General features: G+C 42.5%; 1 protein-coding gene, 1 long non-coding RNA gene and 1 pseudogene across 2 annotated transcripts in view; 1 reads left to right on the top strand and 2 right to left on the bottom strand.

Moving 5' to 3' along the window:
* Nucleotides 1–896: 896 nt before the first annotated feature.
* Nucleotides 897–1581, bottom strand: LOC122544601 (late histone H2B.L4-like). Its single transcript, XM_043683920.1, has one exon. The coding sequence runs from the start codon at nt 1520–1522 to the stop codon at nt 1145–1147; it is 378 nt and encodes a 125-aa protein (XP_043539855.1). The 5' UTR covers nt 1523–1581; the 3' UTR covers nt 897–1144.
* A 7861-nt stretch (nt 1582–9442) lies between these two features.
* Nucleotides 9443–9977, bottom strand: LOC122544496 (annotated as a pseudogene).
* Nucleotides 9978–15761: 5784 nt separating this feature from the next.
* LOC122544680 overlaps nt 15762–20048 on the top strand; it is a 24242-nt gene continuing 19955 nt past the window's right edge. Inside the window, exon 1 of the long non-coding RNA XR_006310441.1 lies at nt 15762–15819. This is a non-coding gene — a long non-coding RNA (uncharacterized LOC122544680). The remainder of the gene's footprint in view (nt 15820–20048) is intronic.

A 20048-nucleotide genomic window follows, 5' to 3' on the forward strand; every position in this document is an offset into this window, starting at 1 on the left:
CTGGTCAGGTCCACGCCCCCCTACAACCCACCCTCCCATCCTGGCACCTTCCCCTGCCACCGCAGGAACTGTAAAACCTGTGCCCACACCTCCTCCCTCACCTCTATCCAAGGACCGAAAGTAGCCTTCCACATCCAAAGTTTTCCTGCACATCCACCAATATCATTTATTGTATCCGTTGCTCCCATACGGTCTCCTCTACATTGGGGAGACTGGATGCCTCCGAGCAGAGCGCATTAGGGAACATCTCTGGGACACCCACACCAATCAACCACACCGCCCCGTGGCCCAACATTTCAACTCCCCCTCCCACTCTGCCGAGAACATGGAGGTCCTGGGCCTCCTTCACCGCCGCTCCCTCACCACCAGACGCCTGGAGGAAGAACACCTCATCTTCCGCCTCGGAACACTTCAACCCCACGGCATCAATGTGGACTTCATTTCCCCTTCCCCCCCGGTGGTTAGCACTGCTGCCTCAAAGCGCTAGAGACCCAGGTTCAATTCCCGCCTCAGGCGACTGACTATGTATAGTTTGCACATTCTCCCCGTGTCTGCCTAGGTTTCATCCCACAATCCAAAAATGTGCAGATTAGGTAACTTGGCCATTAGGGGCAGGGGTAAAAGTAGGGGAATGGGTCTGGGTGGGTTGCGCGTCGGTATGGGCTTGTTGGGCCGAAGGGCCTTTTTTCACACTAAGTACTCTAATTTAAAAAATAGCCGTGCGGAGATTTGCAAGTGAAAAATAAAATCGCACTCCGAGGGAAACGGTTTATTTTGTTAGCCGGCTGATAGTAGAGGCACTTTATATTCCGGTGGTGAAACTGAGAGTTCGGACCTCACCGGGACTTGTTACTCCGGAACCGATCGCATAACAAAGAGAAACACGGACACATACAAGCAGCTGAAAAATGATTCAGTGGTGTTTAACATGATCGCTCTCTCCCCACGCAAGGAGTACAGATAATAAGACGCGAACCGAGTCAGCTGTCACTCATTACTTTATATAACATTTACAACATACAAATCTCGCAGACATATTGTACATACCCTGAAACATAATGGCCCAACCGTTTCAGGAAACTTGTAAGTGGCTCTTAAAAGAGCCTTTGGGTTGTGGATGTGTGTTTCAGTGCAATGCGGTCCTTCACTTGGAGCTGGTGTACTTGGTCACCGCCTTTGTTCCCTCCGACACGGCGTGCTTGGCCAGCTCCCCGGGCAGCAGCAGCCGCACGGCGGTCTGGATCTCCCGGGAGCTGATGGTGCTGCGCTTGTTGTAATGGGCCAGGCGGGAAGCCTCCCCCGCGATGCGCTCGAAAATATCTTTGACGAACGAGTTCATGATGCTCATGGCCTTGGAGGAGATGCCGGTGTCGGGGTGAACCTGCTTCATCACTTTGTAGATGTAGATGGCGTAACTTTCTTTCCTGGACCGCCTCCTCTTCTTACCGCCCTTCGCTGGCGCCCTCTTCACCGTTTTCTTCGCGCCCTTCTTGGCAACTTGACCCTTCTTTTCCTCAGCCATAGCGCCGCTCACTATCAAACACAGAATACGGAAAGCGGACTCGGAGCTCGCTCTTTATAGACCGATGACGTCATCAATGCTAATGAGGGATGGAGGAAAGCCCGCCTTCTGATTGGCTACTTTGTAGGCATAGTAGCCTCTCTCTGATTGGTTAGTTTGGGACTCAATGTGGATCTGTCGGGATCTGTAATAACATCGGAAACACAAACCGAAATTTTGTGAAGGGATCAAATTCCGAGCTCACTCTAAAATGTGAGATTCTAATTGTAAGGCATTCTGCATCTTTAGGTAATAGTTTTCTTTTCTCTTCCATTTAAAAATGGCATTACATTTGTTGTCAATTTAGAAAATGCACTGCAATCTGACAGGGAGTGTGTTTTACTCCTGGAAATGATGGAACTACTTGACAATTGCATCGCGTTGGAGGAAAATGGGAGTTAAGCAATGTTCTCTTTTGCTTGTGTTTCTTGCTCTACACTCTCTGAAGATGAAGGACATTCGATAATCATCTACTCTGTTAACTCCCTTCTTTTCCCCTATTCTTCTTCAAATCTCCAATGAGTATCAGCCAAAGTATTCATACATTACTCAGAATAGCTGCCAGTGTGTGTATCATTCAGTTCGATTCTGATTACCTCAATGACTGAAGGGAACTGATGCACTGTGACCTGTGCCTTTTGCTTCCTGCTGACAACGTGAATTTTACTCTCTATCTGTTCAGCTCCTCAATCAGTGTCAGCAGCCTCCTGCCAATATTTCAATTCCTGAAATCATACTTTGCACTACATTAGAATACATATTATTTGGTGCATTTCAGTTTCTAGCAGAATTTTTTCCCCATTACAAACTGTCCTATGTGGATTTTCTCTAAACTTTATTTGGTGACAAGTCATTTGTACTCACTCTGAACTGGTCACTGTTATTTAAGGATATTTTGAACACAGTATTTGCGTGAATTTTAATTGTGACAATCTCTTGTGTTATTTGTTTTATCACTGTGATTCCCTGATTACACTGTGAATGATGTGTTCTTCAGAATTTCAGGTTGGTTAAGGGTTAGTTTACCACTCATTAGTGGCTGTGTAAAATGGGAGTGCAGTTTTTGATCTGCCCATGTGAGCTTTCTGGAGGTGAATGATTATTACTCTCTCACACAATCTGTCCCTGTCAGTTTCTGCCATCTGAATGTGCGAGTGTAGTAATCAGTATGTATCTGTCCGTTCTTCCACAGTGATTACGTTAGTGTAATTATCACAATCCCAGAACGTCTCTGATGTGAGAATGTGTAAGGGTAGTTATCACTGGAGTGCCTATAAGTGTTTGCTATGAGACTGTTTGACAGGCTTTATCAATCTGTACCTGTTTCTTTCTGCTCAATGAATTTATTTGTGTAATTATCAGTCTCCCAATTTCAGTCTCTGCTATGTGAATGTGGGAGTGCTTTTATCAGTATGACCGTGTCAATTTCTGTATTGGGATTATGTCAATGTAGTTATCAACATGTACCTGTCAGCTTCCGCTTTGTGGGTCTCTCATTTTAGTTAAACTGTTCCTCACAGGTTGTGATGTGTGAAGATGGCACTCTAGTCATCAATCTGTACCTGTCTGTTCTTCCACAGTCATTATGTTTGTGTAATTATCAGTCTATCTTCAAGGTCTCGGCTGTTACAATGTGTGATTGTAGTTATCAATCAACAGTTTGGTCTGTGAATGTGAGAGTGTATTTACTAATTGGTCGCTGATAGTTTCTGCCATGCAAATCGGGGTTTTGCTATCCATCTCTTTATGTTCATTTCTGCTATGTGACTGTTTGACTGGCATTATCAATCTGTACCCGTCAGTTTCTGTTCAGTGAATATGTCTGTGTAATTAACAGTCTACCCCTATCAGTCTCTGCTATGTGACTGTGTGAATGCTTTTATCATCTCACCATGTCAGCTTCTGTGTTGTAAATATGGTCATCAAACTTCACCTGACGTTTTCTAGTTTGTGAATATGAGAGTTTGGTTATCAATCTGTATCTGTCAGCTTCTGCTTTGTGCATATCTGAATTGGCTTAATCTGCTCCTGAATGTTTCTCTGGTGTGCATATGGCAGTGTAGTTATCTATCTGTACCAGTCCATTTCTGTTATGTGAATATGAGGGTAGTTATCAGTTAGAATGATAGTGTAGCTTTAAAAGGTGTATTTTGTCCTGTCCACGATAGTTAACCTATAACACAATAAAGAAGGAATTGGAATAACTTAACTCTATTAGAATATTTAACAGAATAATGGATACAGTAACTCTACCTAATTAACTGTTCCAATACAGTAATATCCCACAAACATCCTTGACAAAAGACAAAGTAAAAAAAAACTCCAGTAGCAGAAAGAGAATCTGCAGCTTCTGACTATAACTGAGAGGAAAAAAACTAGATTTCCCGTCTTCAAGAAGCCAACAGTTTTGCTGAAAGCCAAAATTAAAAATGTCATTCTGTGAAAGATTGACCACACCCATTCAGGCTACCTCTGTTGTTCCAACTTTAAAAAGAGCCTCAAACATGACAGTTCATGTTCTGTGAATATGGGGTAGTTATCAATTTGTCCCTGTCAGTTTCTGCATTGTGAATATGGGAGAACACTTATTAATCTTTCTAGGACAGTTACTATTGTGTAAAAGTGTGAGTGTACTTACCTATCTGTCTGTGTCAGTTTCCAATATATGAATGTAATTTTAGCTATCATAATGTACCTGTCAATTCTTGTAATCTCTGGGAATGAGAGTGTCACCTTCAGTCTCTACCCGACAGTAGTTGAGTTTGGTTATTGATCTATAATGCCACTTTCTGATAGGTGAACATTTGAGCACAGTTATTCATCTGTACGTGACACTTTCTGATATCTGAGTATGATAGTGTAGTTGTCAACCCGTTCCTGTTGGTATGTGCAATGAAAATAAGAGAATGTGTGTAGTGTTATGAATTTATCCATGACGGTGCCCGCAAGGTAGAAAGAGAGAGTGTGTGTGTGTTTGTGTGTGTGTGTAAGTTTAATTGCCCTGTCAATACGTGTGTCATCATCAATGTCATTTTCCCATCTTTCTGCACGAGCCCATAACCCTGCAGCAGATTGCAGAAATGGCCAATTTGTTCCTGTCAGCTTCAGCTCTGTGTATCTGAGTGTGTAGTTATTAGTCTAACTGCCAGTCTCTGCCATGCGACTGTGAGTGCATTTGTCAATCTTAGCCTATCAGCTTCTGTGTTATGAATATGTGAACGTGCTTAGCAATTGAACATAGAACAGTACAGCACAGAACAGGCCCTTCAGCCCACGATGTTGTGCCGACCACTGATCCTCATGTATGCACCTCAAATTTCTGTGACCATATGCATGTCCAGGAGTCTCTTAAATGTCCCCAGTGACCCTGCCTCCACAACTGCTGCTGGCAATGCTCTCACAACTCTCTGTGTAAAGAACCCGCCTCTATACTTTCCTCCAACCAGCTTAAAACTATGACCCCTCGTGTTAGTCATTTCTGCCCTGGGAAGTAGTCTCTGGCTATTGACTTTATCTATGCCTCTCATTATCTTGTATACCTCAATTAGGTCCTCTCTTCTCCTCCTTTTCTCCAATGAAAAACGTCCGAGCTCAGTCAACCTCTCCTCCAGTCCAGACAGCATCCTGGTAAACCTCCTTTGAACCCGCTCCAAAGCATCCACATCTTTCTTATAATAGGGCGACCAGAATTTGTAGCTGCCAGTTCTGGTGTGTAAATATAGTTCTTAATTTCTCCTTGTCGATTTCTGCTATATGTATTAGAGCGTGCAATTAGCAATCTGCACATACACTTTACGGCAATATGAACATCAGAATATAGTTACCAATCTGACTGCTCTGTGAATGTATAAGTACAGTCAGCAATCTGTACATGTCAGCCTCTGCTTTGTGAATTTATTTATCAATCTATGCCTGTCAATTTCTGCTGTAGGAATGTGAGAGTGCAATCTGTACCTGTCAGTTTCTGCTCAGTACATCTGTTTTGTGTCATGGATTGTGTAATAGAAAATCAAAGGGTTTTTCAAATCCTATAGTGCAGGCTCGGAGTGGGAGGAATAATATCACGGGCTGTTCTTCAGGATGCCATCAGCTTTTCTCAGTGCATAGCTAAATACTTTTGTGAACAATGCTGAGAAATGAATAGGTGTTACATTCCTTTGTTAGTGTTGAAAGGAAAGGGGAATGAACAAATAAATTGTATTTTAGGCGACTGACCACGATGTTCCTGCTACAGGAAAGAGAATTGGCTAGTTCACTTCATCATTCTATTGTGAATATTACATAATCCTGCTCTGTGGTGTGACGGTGCAAGCCATTAGCAGTACTGTCCTGATGTTCTATGGTGCCAATGAGGAAAGCAAAAAGACTTGTATTTTTGTCATACAGTGGAGAAGATTTAAATCATTTAGGCAATTTATTGAACATGGTTGACCTCTTCTTGCAAAAAAAATGAAAATTTACAAACTACAAGATTTGGCTAAATTTCTTTGTTGATTATATTGCTAAATTGAGGATATGATATTGTATTTTATTGCTTTTTTGTAATATTTCATAGGGTGGGGTAAGTGGGATTTTTTGCAGAAGATTGTAGTGAATTTGAAGATAAAGTTACACAATTTTTGCATAAAAAATTAATACCTGGCAGAGTGAAAATTTAGTTTCTATTCCTGCAAGGTGAACATGTTGAGAATTATTTTGGCGTCTCCTCTGTTGCCATGACACACTTACTGAAATGGAATGCTGGCTGAATGGGATTAGTTGCTTGGTTTTGTATAAACAGTTTTTATATATTCACTTCTGTTTCCTGCAGTGTACATGTGTGTACATTGCTGTTAGTCTCTGTATCTTGTGTGTTGATATGGTGAGTGTATTGGGGACTCAATCTGAATCAGTCAGTACTTTGTGTGTGTGCTCAGTAATGATTCACTTCTTGTCACATTTGGCTGTTGAAACAATGTAAAAGCATGATGTCATTGTTTATCTGGTTTGTGATATTTAAAATACCCTTATTAAATGTAAACTTGATTTAGTTCACCACTTGCCTACTTTAGACAACCAGTCAGCTTCAAACATGATCTGAATGTAAATGGCCTATGAATCATATTAATTGGAACTGGGAAGATGTTTACGGAGAATGCAGAGAAAAAAGAAACATGTCCTTCCACAGTTGTGTCTAACTGTCCATTTGTTTGAATATATCTCTGGAAACTGAGCTTAAATTAAGTCTGATTCAATCTGCTCTGTGCCCGTGGAAATGATGCTGTCAGCTTTGACAGTGGTAACATACCTGCTCTTTGTTAGAAGCAGCTGGTCACACATGGCTTTTGTACTGAGGAAATATGACACTTTCTTCACCATTCAAGTATTTGCTTGGAGGAAGACAGAAGATTTTTCAGCTGTAAATCAACATAAGCCAAGTTAGGCAAGATTAAACTGATCAGTGTGGCAGTCAGTTTATAATCATTAGAGTATTTTTAAACCTAGCAATTCCACTCTTTCTCTGAGTTGCTCCTCTTTTCCTTTCCTTTTTTTTGCAACTTTGTAACAATTGGGTGAGATCCAGAACTAACAACTGTACACCTCCATGAATGGGAATTCCTGAAGCAGCTGCAATTCTGACGTACATCAATAGCAAGCTGAGAATACACTAAATGTTGAAGGAAAGGGCAAGGGACGCTCTGTCTAATGTTTTACTTGAAACTTCAAATCTGTTCATTCTAGTACGTGTTCTTTACAAGATTGTCACAAAACTATGGTCTGTGCTTTCATTCTGAACTGCCCAACATCAACAAACAGCGTGAAACAGATTTTGGATTAGTGGTGCTGGAAGAGCACAGCAGTTCAGGCAGCATCCGAAGAGCAGCAAAATCGACGTTTCGGGCAAAAGCCCTTCATCAGGAATAAAGGCAGAGAGCCTGAAGCGTGGAGAGATAAGCTAGAGGAGGGTGGAGGGTGGAGGGTGGGAAAAAGTAGCATGGAGTACAAACAGAAGCCAAACAATGAATTCCCATCAGTGTTTAGGGGATTGCAAACCCCAAGAATGTCCCACAGCAGCTTCTTCCCGCTCTGCCTCCCTCAGCAGGCCCACACACAGCCCGAGAAAGGCCTCTCTCTTCCCCCCCAGCCCGCTCACTCCAAATTCCGGGACAAGTTCCTGCTCCGCTCGGCCTCTTACAAACAGCCCCCGGTTCTCCCTGAACTCACCCCGAATCAATCCCGGTCTCGGAGCCCCCTCTGTGTCCCAGGCTCCCATCCCGATGTGCTGCTGGAAGGAGCCTGCTGTTCCCTCGCTTCCCTGGGCGCTGATCTCTCCATTGCGGTCTGTTTCAAACAAACCTCTTGCACTCACTGAGTAAATGCTCCTCAATGACAGCGCTGAGGGAGGGCCTCACGCATGCGCTCCTCTCGTCAGGAACGGTCAGCATTGGGGGTGGGGAAAGGGGCAGCTTTGCGCATGCGCTGCTTAAGGACACAGGAATAAATCATTCCCATTAAACCGACCGTGACAGCAGCAGTGCTAAGCCTAGGTCCAGTATGGGGGATTAGGATCAAAGCACAAATATTACTTCCAAAAGAGAAGGAGAGCCTAAATAAGCTTGGATTGTTTTCTCTCGAGCAGAGTTGACTGAATGGGGGCACATGATTGTGGCGTAAAAAATTATGAGGCGTATGGACAGGGTGAATAAAGAGAAGCTGTTTCCCTTGTTTGAGCGATCAATCACAAGTGGTGATTGGGTTAGGATATGGTAAGGATAAGGATTCTCACTATGATGGCGTGTAAGGGGTACAGATATAGTAAAACCTTTTTCACTGGTGGGAATCTAGAAGACACTGCCTGGGAAGGTAGTAAAGGTTAGAAATCTTAACCTTTAAAAGGTATTTGGATGAGCACTTCAAATGTCATAACAGTTAAGGATATGGGACAAGTACAGGAAATTAGCACACCTTGAGTGGTGGTTATTGTGGGTGAAGGGCTTTTTCTCTGTGTATCTCAGAGTGCAGTTATTAATCTGTACCTGTCAGTCTCTGGTTTATGACTGTGTAATTGTATTTATCAACCTACAACTTTCAGGTTGTAGAGTCATGCAACCTTTGATCCAACTAGTCCACTCTGACTAGAAATCCTAAACTGACCAAATCTCATATGCCTTTAAATCCTTCCTGTTCATTTACTCAACCAGGTTACTTTTAAACATTGTAATTGTTCCCACCTTCATCACTTCCTCTGAAAGCTCATTCCACATGGACATCATCCTCTGCATGAAAGGTTGTCCCTTAGGTCAGTTTAAATTTTTGCCCTCTCACCTTAAACCTATGCCCTCTATACTCCCCACCCTAGGAAAAAAACTTTGGCTTCTCATCCAATCGATGCCCCTCATGATTTTATAAGCAGATATAAACAATACCCCTCAGCTTCTGATGCTCCAGGGAAAAAAGCCCCAGTGTATTGAGGTTCTCCGGATAGTTCAAACCCTCTAGTTCTGATAATATCGCTGCCAGTCTTTATGGCACTCTCTTAAGATTAACAACATCCTTCCTAATGCGCAGCGTCCCAGAATCAAAACTGAACAATGTAACATCCTAAACGGGTCAATGAAATCCAAATACTACAATATGCCACATTCGTGTCTGGGTAGAGTTACAAGTCGCGAAGCGAACTAATTAGATGGAGATCAATAAACTCTCCGTATATGATACCTTCCCCATTCACAGGTCTGCGCTCTCGTAAACCATGACATCATTGTGTATTTGAGTTATTCAGATCAATTAATATCTAAGGTCGGTCTGCGCTCGGCGCCGGGCTCAGTTCTTTCCTGAGAGATGTGGGTGACTCTGATGAGAGCCTTTGGGTTCAGATGGTTATATGTTACAGCGACTGGTTCATTTCTTTGCTGCTGTCTTGGTCACTTTCATGGGCGGTGCTGCTTTCTTGCTGCTCGCTTTCTTGGCCTGAGATTTCTTTGCTGTCGTTTTCTTGGCCTGAGATTTCTTCACGGCCAGTTTCTTGGCGGCCGCTGATGTTCCCGCCCTCTTTCCCGCTTTTACCTTGACTGGATTCTTAGGGAGTTTGAAGGAGCCGGAGATGCCCTGGCCCTTGACCAGAACAAGGGAGCCGTTCGCCAGGCACCTCCTGATACTCATCTTGGTCTGTGCCTTTCACTTTCCCACATCGATCCCGCTTCTCTCCAGTCCCTTCTTTATAGCGGACAGAGACGCCCCTTTGCGATCCTTGATATCCCCGACAACCTTCAGAATCAGCTCTCCCAACCCGGGACCGGGTGTTATCTTCCTGGGAGCCGCCGCCTTCTTCTTGGGAGCCTTGGCTTTGGTGGGAGCGGCGGCTGGAGGAGCCGTTTCGGTGGCTGCACTGTCGCTCATGTTGAGAACTCTGCGCTGAATCTCTCTCTGGGACAGTCTGAACTGGGTCAGCAATGAAGCTGCTGGGGGCGGCACTGAGCAACTTCAAGGCAGCGAATGGACGGCGCAGAGACATCCTGCTGTCAGCTCCCTGCTCCTGCTGCCTCTCTGTGTTTCTCTAACGGCCTAAACTCTCCGACTCCTCTGAAATTCCGCATCTCCAGAGAGCCAGGCTCGATCGCTCCTCACCCTGACACTGGAAGGTTTACGGCCGAAACGTTTTCATTCGAATTGACGGCTCCGTTGTCGAGTTAAACGCATTTTGCTGATGCACTGATGGTGCTCTCTGAGCTGAATGGTGACATTGTCGCTACTTTTAGACCGAAATCTTGAAACTAACAAATATACTGCCCTCAATTCTACTTTTGGGGTTTAGAAGGGGAGCAGGGGGATAACTTTATTTGAAAATATTTTTGAGTTACATAGGGGAGACTTGGAAATATTATAATATTAGCGGACACAAAAACACAGTTACGGAAAACCGTCCGCCCTTTGCCTACAATCACTCTGACACAATATTCACATTCACACAGCCACAGGCCAGAAACATCACCAAATGTAAGTGTGGAAGGATAGAATTTCTCCTCCTTTCAGCCTTTGCTGCGGTGTCCAGGGATTTAGTTGCATTTTTTGTCCTCAGTAACTGTTACACTCTGATCAGCTCTATTGTTTACATCCTCAAAGATGGTCAATCCGTTTGTCAAGCTTAGAAGACCAAATAGTATGCACTGGGACAGGCTCTTCATGTTCATGCTGTCTCTAGCAGATCCTGAACACTGTTTTGTCAAATGCTTCGCAATTGAAGCTTTCATTTTGATTTTTCCCGACAGCTGACTGGTCTATAGTTCACAATTTTTGGATTAATTTGATTAAACTATGTAACCCCCACTCTGTAAATTATTGCAGAGCTTATAGAATCTTGGAACATAACCACCACTGCATCCACTATTACTCAGTCCACTACATTAAATACTCTGAGACGTAGATGATCAAGGCCTGGTGTTTCACTACATTCAATCCAACCCATTGTCCCAACATCATTTCCCAAATAATACTGATTTGGTTCAGTTTTTCCCTCCCACTAAACTTCCCAACATTACTGTTGTGTTAGTTGTGTGAACATTTGTGAATAGAGAACAACAGTATGTTAGAGATTTTGGAGACGTTTTCGTTCCCCATTTTGAACTCCTCTCTTTTATGTTGAAAGTGACATATGGTCCTCTTTGCCAACCTATTTATGTTCATGTCTCTCTTTACAAATTTATTAGTGCTTCAACAGTTTTTTTTCCTTTAATGGCTTCTGCAACGTTAGTGTTTTCGTCATTTGTTCTTTGTTAGTCAAATCCCTTTTCGCTGTTATTTGCTGAATTTGGATCTGTTTGCAGCCTTCATGTCTTTCACTATATTTCTTCCCAAATTGTAGACCTTTTCTTTGCACCAAAAACTGTCTTGAATACCTGTTTCAAGTTTCACAAAATCCTTTATGTAGGAGAGAGACAAGAATTGCACATAATATTCCAAAAGTGGCATAACCAATGTTCTGTACACCCACAACATGTTCTCCTAAGTCACATATTCAATGCTCTGACCAGTAAAGGAAAACCTATCAAATGCCTTCTTTGCTATCCTATCTAACCATAACTCAATTTTCAAGGAACAGTGAACCTGCATTACAAGGTCTCTTTGTTCAGCAATACTTCAAAGGACCTTAATATTAAGTGTGGAAGTCCTGCCCTGATTTGCCTTTCCAAATTGCAGCACCTCATATTGATTCAAATTGAACTCAATATGCCACTCCTGGGTCTAATGGCCCATCTGATCGAGAACCTGCTATATTCTGAGGTAGCCTTCTTTGCTGTCCACTACACCTCCAATTTTTGTGTAATCTGCAAACTGAGGAACAATACTTGCAACCTTACATCCAAACCACTCATAATAATGTGGAGGTGCAGGTGTTGGACTGGGATGTGCATAGTGAAAAATGACAGAACAGCAAGATATACTCCAACAGATTTATTTGGAAGTATAAGCTTTCTGAATATAGACACCTGATGGAGGAACAGCACTCCGAAAGCTTGTACTTCCAAATAAACCCGTTGGACTATAACCTGGTCTTGTGTCATTTTTTAATCTAAAATCATTTCTATAAATGATGAAAAGCAGTGGACCCAGCAGTGATCCTTGTAGCACATCACTTGTCACAGGCCTCCAGTCTGAAAAGCATCCTTCCACCACCACCTTCTACCTTCTAACAAATTCTGTATACAGATGGCTAGTTTTCCTTGTATTCCATGTGATCTAATCTTGCTAACCAAATTCCCATGGGGAACCTTGTCAAACACCTTACTGAAGGCCATACAGATCACATCCACCACTTTGTCCTCATCAGTCCTCTTCCTTACCAATTCAAAAAAACTCAGTCGAGTTAGTGATACATGATTTCTCATGCAGAAAGCCATGTTGACTACCCCTAATCAATCCTGGCCTTTCAAGATGATGTAAATCCTGTCTCTCAGAATCCCCTCAACCGTTTGCCTACTGCCAATGTTATGCTCACTGTTTAATACTTCCCTGGCTTTTCCTTACCACCTTTCTTAAATAGTGGTACCATGTTAGCCAGCCTCCAGGCTTTTTGCACTTCACCTGTGATTATCGATGAAACAAATATCTCAGCAAGGGGCATAAAAATCACATCCCTAGCCTTGACACCATGTTCCAGGGTACACCTGATCACTATGCTTGTGCTTTATCCATCTTTTCTGTTTAAAAACATCCAGCAGCACCTGCTCTGTATTATGGACATTTTTCAAGATGTCACCATCTGTTCCCCACATTCTATATCTTCCATTTCCTTCTTCTCAGCAAGCACTTGTGTAGTATCTCCCACATTTCTTGTTGTTCCACACAGAGTCTGCCTTGTTAATCTTTGCTGGGCCCTACTCTTTCTCTGGTTACCCTTTTGACCTTTATGTATTTATAAAATCTATTTGAATTCTCCTTAATGCTATTTGCCAAAGCTATGTTATGTCCCTTGTTTGCGCTCCCGATTTCCTTCTTATGTATATCCCTACTGTATTTCTACTCTTTGGAGGATTCACTCAACCTCTGCTGTATTTAACTAACATATGCTTCCTTCTTATTTGGACCAAAAGCTCAACTTCTTTTCTCATGCAGCACTTCCTACACCTACCAGCCTTTCACCCTTACAGGAACATACTGTCTCTGGGCCCTCGTTTTCTCAGTTTTGAAGGCTTCCCATTTTTCAGCCATCTCTTTGCGTGTGAACATCTGCCCTCAGTCAACTTTTGAACGTTCTTGCATAATACTATCAAAATTGGCCTTCCTCCAAATTCGAAATTTAACTTTTCGATCTGGTCCATCCTTTTCCATCACAGTTTTAAAACTAATAAAAATTATGGTCGCTGGCCCCAAAGTGCTTCCCCACTGTCACATCATTATATCCCAAGAGTAGGTCAAGTTTTGTACCTTGTCTAGAAGGTACAGTCACATACTGAATCGGAAAATTTTCTTGCACACACTTAAGATATTGCTCTCTGTCTAAGCCATTAACAATATGGCAGCCCTAATCTATGTTAAAATCCCTCACCATAACCATACCATTATTCCTGCAGATCTAAGATCTGCTGACAAATTTGTTTCTCAATTTCCTGCTGACTGTTGGGGCATCTACAGTCCAATTTCAATAAAGTAATCAAACACTTTCTTATTTTTCAGTTCCACCCAAATTATTTCCATGGATATAAGCCCAGGAATATCACTCCCCATTTTCTCTTGCTGACCCCTCCCCCCATCCTTCCTATAACAATTGATTCCTGGAACATTAAGCTGCCAGTTGTGTCATCCCCAAACCATGTCTCTGTAATTGCTATGATATCTGAATTCCAATCCCATTTTCTTAACCATGTCCTGAGTTCATCCTCCTTCCCTGTTAGGCCTCTTGCATTGAAATAAATGCAGTTTAAGTTATCAATCCAACCTCATTCTCTGCTATGTTCCTGTCTGCCCTGGGAATTTGACTTACTGACTACCAGCTTCAGATTGATATCTTTGTTCACTATCTCCCTGGTTTCCACTGACTTCCCTCCACCCCCAGTTTAACCCCTCCCCAGCTGCTCAAGGAAATGTCCCTACCAGTATATTAGATCCCTTCCAATTCAGGTGCAATGCTTCTTTTTTATACCAGTCATTTCTTCCCCAGAAGAGATTCCAATGATCCAAAAACTGGAACACCTCTCCCCTGCACCAGTTCCTGAGTTGGGCATTCCTCTGCTCTATCATCCTATTCCTTCACTCAATCACTTGAGGCAGCGGGGGTAAGCTAGATATTACAAGTGGAGTGGACCTCCTTTCTAAATTCTTGCCCCTCTTCCTTATTCTTCCTTCGGAATTTAATCCCTTCCATTCCTATGTAGTTAGTTCCAATGTGCACTCCCCTTTGTGAATATCCTGCACTCTCTCTGAGATACTCTTGATCCTGACACCAGGAAGGCAACACACCATTCTGATTTCTCGCTGTCGGCTGCTGACGAAGAGATTCGAGTTTTGTAATTTGTAAAAGGAGGACCTTCCAAATCGCAACTACTTCCATTCAAAAGGATGAAGACAGCTGATGTCAGGGAACACCGTCTTGATATCAGACAAGTTCCCCTCCAAGGCACTCATCATGCTGACACTGGATCAAGACCCTGGAACTCCGTGTTCATGGCATTGTGGGCAGCACATGGACAACAGCTGTTCCAGAAGGTGGCTCACCACCGCTTTCTCAAAGGGATGGAGAATAAATGGTAGGCTCAGCCAGCGACACCCATGTCCCAGGAGTGAATAAACAAAAACAGCTGGGGTCTCTCGTTGTGGCATACAATACATCACAAGGTTTCTGTCTGCAGCATACATGACAGTAAAATCTGTCATCCATGACAAACTAAATCGAGTCCCAGAGATGTTACTGCACACCTGGTCTGACTTTTGCACGGGCCTCCTGACCCAGAAATAAGCTCTGACACTGTGATGCAAAACTCTCTCCATCAGTTATCTTCTGCCTTCGTAAGAATGTTCCACTTATTCCATCTCTCTGTACGATACTTTGGCAAAGAGTTAATATTTGTGGATGAGGGTCAACAGGATTAAATACCACAGTTAACATTCGATCTGACCTTACGTTATCGAATAGGGGAGTACAGGCGATGGGCCGATGACCGTCGGGGGGAGCGAGGCCTTTCTCGGGCTGTGTGTGGGCCTGCTGAGGGAGACAGAGCGGGAAGAAGCTGCTGTGGGACATTTTTGTGGTTTATAATCCCCTAAACACTGATGGAAATTCATTGTTTGGTTTCTGTTTCACGCTGTTTGTTGCGAATAGACATTGAAATAAAAGGACAGTAGAAACAAATGTAATAATCCTGTGAAGGGTAAATATAGCAGGCACCGGATAAATGTCTCCAAGTGTGTGAAATCGTGCCCAGTATTTGTTTTTCAACAGTTAATGTATTGGGAGCTGGACATTGAACTGTGTCATCATTCCATTTGTGGAGTTGTGTATATGTTGGTTAGTTTATTTTATCTAAGTGAAATGTTTTAGAATTTGGGAAACAGAAAGACTAGTAGGAGGTCAGGACTCGAGTGGAACCCTGATCAGCTCTTTTTATCTTGCCCTGTTCAAAAACAAAGAATTATAATGATCATAACCTGAATATTGCATTGATCATTTGATGTCTTCCTAGTGAGCTGCTAGTGATTTACAGGAGCTCTCTCTTTTGTCTTTCTCCAGGCAAATATTTGATGGACCAATCCAAGGGTGACCAGCTGCTTCTCACACCCAGCAGGTATGTTACCACTGTCAGAGAGGAGAAGGTCCTTTCCACTGTCTGAGTGGATTGAGTCAGACACACATTGAGCTCAATTTCCAGAAGTACACATTCAATCCAAGAGTTAAACACAACTGACGATATATAAATCTACATTATTTCACCCAGTTCTCAATGCTTACCACCTCAGTGACAGTAAATTCCATTATTCAAAGGCAATTATCATTCATAAGATTAGAAGCAGGTTAGACTGTATGCTTATAATAAATATACATTTGAGCTGCATTAAATTCATATGTAGATTTGGCATTTTTAAAGTTACAATCAATTGGAACAAACCGATCATGGCGTTACATGGTTATCACAAATATATATATGAAGTATATATTTGAGTGCAGATATAGAAGCAATGTTGGGCATTTATGAGTAACTGAGCAGGACAAAATTATTCTTTAGATAAACAGTTGTCCTGTACGAAGACAATAATCAAACAATGTAAATTTCAAACGAACCTCTTGGTCAAGCCTTATCTACTGAGAATGCTTCTAGAGAGGATGCTTAAAGCCCATTCACACACGTGCATACACATCTGTGTCTGTCTCTGTCTCTCTCAGTCTAGTGTTGATGAAAACACATTTTATGCACGCTCCCATTCTGGTTGAGGGCCTCAGTAATGCAGAAGCATTTCCATACTTTTTTAATGTATGAAACACTGCCTTAAAACCTTAAAACCACCTCATAAAGTGTATCAGAACTGGAATTACACAGAGACATATAGACAATGTTGGTGTGATCTCGACCAGTACCACTCTTTAAAGTGATACAGATTGGCAGCACAACAGAAAACTCACTTTCACTCAGCCAGTTAATGGTAAAAGGGAAAAAAATGCAATTTAGGCCCACAAGTACTTCCAGATATGGGCAGTCATAAATTGACAGACCACATTATTAACCACTTCAGAAGATGTTAGTATTAGATGTTACATTATTGCAGTGCCCAGCAGCAACTGCCTAAGACTACTGCACACACAAAATGTCAAAAGAAAACTGAGATTAAATACAATAAAATTCAGAGTCTTGGCAAAGATAAGTATTGAAACAACATGAATCCCTCAGGTTTATCAAATATTGAACAGGTTTACCCTACTGAAAAAAAAATAACTGAACGTAGAAAGAGAATGGCATCCATATACTCGATTTGTCACTGTTGCACACAGAGCAAAAGTGGCACTATAGGTATTCAAAGGCCGATAACTGCAGAACTAATCTCAAATTGGCATTTACACCGAGACACTGGCAGTGAGTGATTGAAGATTAGAATCCCAACAATTTGTGGAAACTCGTATGGAGAACAGATAAAGAATAATATGTTCCAGTGCAGACAGAACAGGCTAAATGTTTGTACCAATTCTGTGATTGAGTCATAAATCACAAAATGTATAAGAGATTAAGGCCCAATTTCAACACCCTGAACACGATTATCACAGATTGAATCACAGTCACAGAATTCTTTTCTAATTCATTCATGGGACGGGGGCATCAGTGACTCGACCAGCCTTTATTGCCCATCCCTAACTACCCATGCAGCTACATTGATGTGGGTCTGGAGTCACATGCAGGCCAGACAAGGGAAGGATGGCAGTTTCCTTCGTTCAAGGGCATTACTGAACCAGATGAGTTTTTCTGGCAATCAACAATAGATTCATGGACATCATTGTACTCTTAGAATATTATTGGCTGCCAGAGAATTGAGCAACTTTGATATATAAGAGTTGAAAGTGACTGGAACTCATTGAGAACTTCACTCTCACGGTCACATAGCAGAAACTGGCATGTATAGACCAATTCCTAAATTCACCCATGGACACAGCAGAAATTGACATGTTTATATCAAGTCCCAAACTCTTGTATGGACACAACCGAAACTGACAGGCATCAATTGATATCTGCTCTCATATATTCACATTGCAGCAACCGAAAGGGAGAGAAAAATAATCATGCACACACACATATGACAGGTACAGGCTGATAACTAGACTAACACATTCACATAGCAAAACCTGACAGGTACAGTATGATAAATGAATTTGCACGTTTATAAACAAGAAGCTGATAGATACAGATTAATAACTGCACTCTCAGATACACAGAGCAGAATCTGACAGGGACAGGTTGGTAAATAACTCTCACATGCAGTTGGCAGTACATTTCGGAGAAAGATTGATAACTACACACTCGTATTCATAAAGCAGAAACTGACAGGAATAGATTGATTATGCTCCCAATTTCAAACCACATAAATTGACGTGTACACTTTCATAACGACACTCACATAATCACAGAGAAGAAACTGACAGGCAGAGAGTGATAACAAAACAAAAATTAGTGGAAGGTCCGGCAGCATTTCAGGTCTAGTGACCGGTCCTCCGAACCGATGGTGGCAAGGAAAATGCACACAATGTGGTCTCCTCTATGTTGGGGAAACTAGTGTAGATTGGGTGTCCACTGTGCAGGACACCTACATTCTGTCCAGACAAAAAGACCCTGAGCTTCGAGTTGCCTGCCATTTCAACACACCAACCTGTTCCCTGGCCAAGATCTCTGTCTCAGGCTTGCTGCAGTGCTCCAGGTGCTGGAAGAACAACACCTCATTTTCTGCTTGGGATCTCGACAGCCTTCTGGACTCAATATTGAGTTCAACAACTACAGGGCTTGAAGATTAGAATGTCATTGCCCAAACTGATATTCTAATGCCCAAAACCGCACATGTCCGGCCTTGTTAACATATAGTCTCTATTATACACTAACAGGCCCTTTTAATAGGCTATTCACCCACTTAGTCTGACAGTTAGATTAGATTAGATTACTAACAGGCCCTTCGGCCCAACAAGTCCACACCGACTCTCCGAAGAGCGACCCACCCAGACCCATTCACCTACATTTACCCTTTCACCTAACACTACGGACAATTTAGCATGGTCAATTCACCTAACTTGCACATCTTTGGAATGTGGGAAGAAACCCGGAGGAAACCCACGCAGACACAGGGAGAATGTGCAAACTCCACACAGACAATTGCCCGAGGTGGGAATTGAACCTGGGTCCCTGACCACTGTGCCACCGTGTCGCCCCACCTCTTCTGTCTGTCTGACTGTTCTTCTCTTTCTTTGGACTCTATCTCCATCTATCTTCTGTATAAAAACTAATATTTTCCTACCAACCACCAGAAAATACAGAAGTTTGAATACACCACCCAACAAAGTCAAGAACAGCCTCTCTGCTGTCATCAGACTTTTGAATGGGCTGCTCAAATTTTAAGGTGAAAGTGGGTACTGCAGATGCTGAAGATTAGAGTGGTGCTGGAAAAGCACAGCAGGTCAGGCAGTATCCGAGGAGCAGGAAAATCGACGTTTCGGACATTCCTGATGAAAGGCTTTTGCCCGAAAAGTCGATTTTCCTGCTCCTCGGATGCTGCCTGACCTGCTGTGCTTTACCAACACGACTCTAATCTCGCTCAAATTTTAACATTAATCTCTCTCTCTTTGCAGCTTTAAAACCGTATTGCGGATTCTGTTCTATTACCCTGATGCATTTTGTATGATATTTTGTGTAAATCACACAAAACAATGCTTTCCATTGTTTCTCAGTGCATGTGACAATAATTAATCAGATCAAATCAAATAGATAACTACACTCACGTATTCATATAGCAGAATCTGAGAGGTACAGGTTGATAACTACAGTCACACAAACTGACAGGAAAAGATTAATAAATACACTCAAACACTGACATTAGAGCCTGACACATTCACAAAGCAGAAACTGATAGCGACAGGTGAAAACTCAGCTACACATTTACACAGTAGAAACTGAAGGATTGAGAATTACACAAACATATTCACCAAGCAGAAACTGACAGCTACAGATTGACAACCATATTTATGTATTAGAACATAGAACAATACAGCGCAGTACAGGCCCTTCGGCCCTCGATGTTGCGCCGATCCAAGCCCACCTAACCTCCACTAGCCCACTATCCTCCATATGCCTATCCAATGCCCACTTAAATGCCCATAATGAGGGAGAGTCCACCACTGCTACTGGCAGGGCATTCCATGAACTCACGACTCGCTGAGTAAAGAACCTACCCCTAACATCTGTCCTATACCTACCCCCCCTTAATTTAAAGCTATGCCCCCTCGTAATAGCTGACTCCATACGTGGAAAAAAATTCTCACTGTCGACCC

This window comes from Chiloscyllium plagiosum, chromosome 50, assembly GCF_004010195.1.
Source record: "Chiloscyllium plagiosum isolate BGI_BamShark_2017 chromosome 50, ASM401019v2, whole genome shotgun sequence".
Classification (NCBI taxonomy): Eukaryota; Metazoa; Chordata; class Chondrichthyes; order Orectolobiformes; family Hemiscylliidae; genus Chiloscyllium; species Chiloscyllium plagiosum.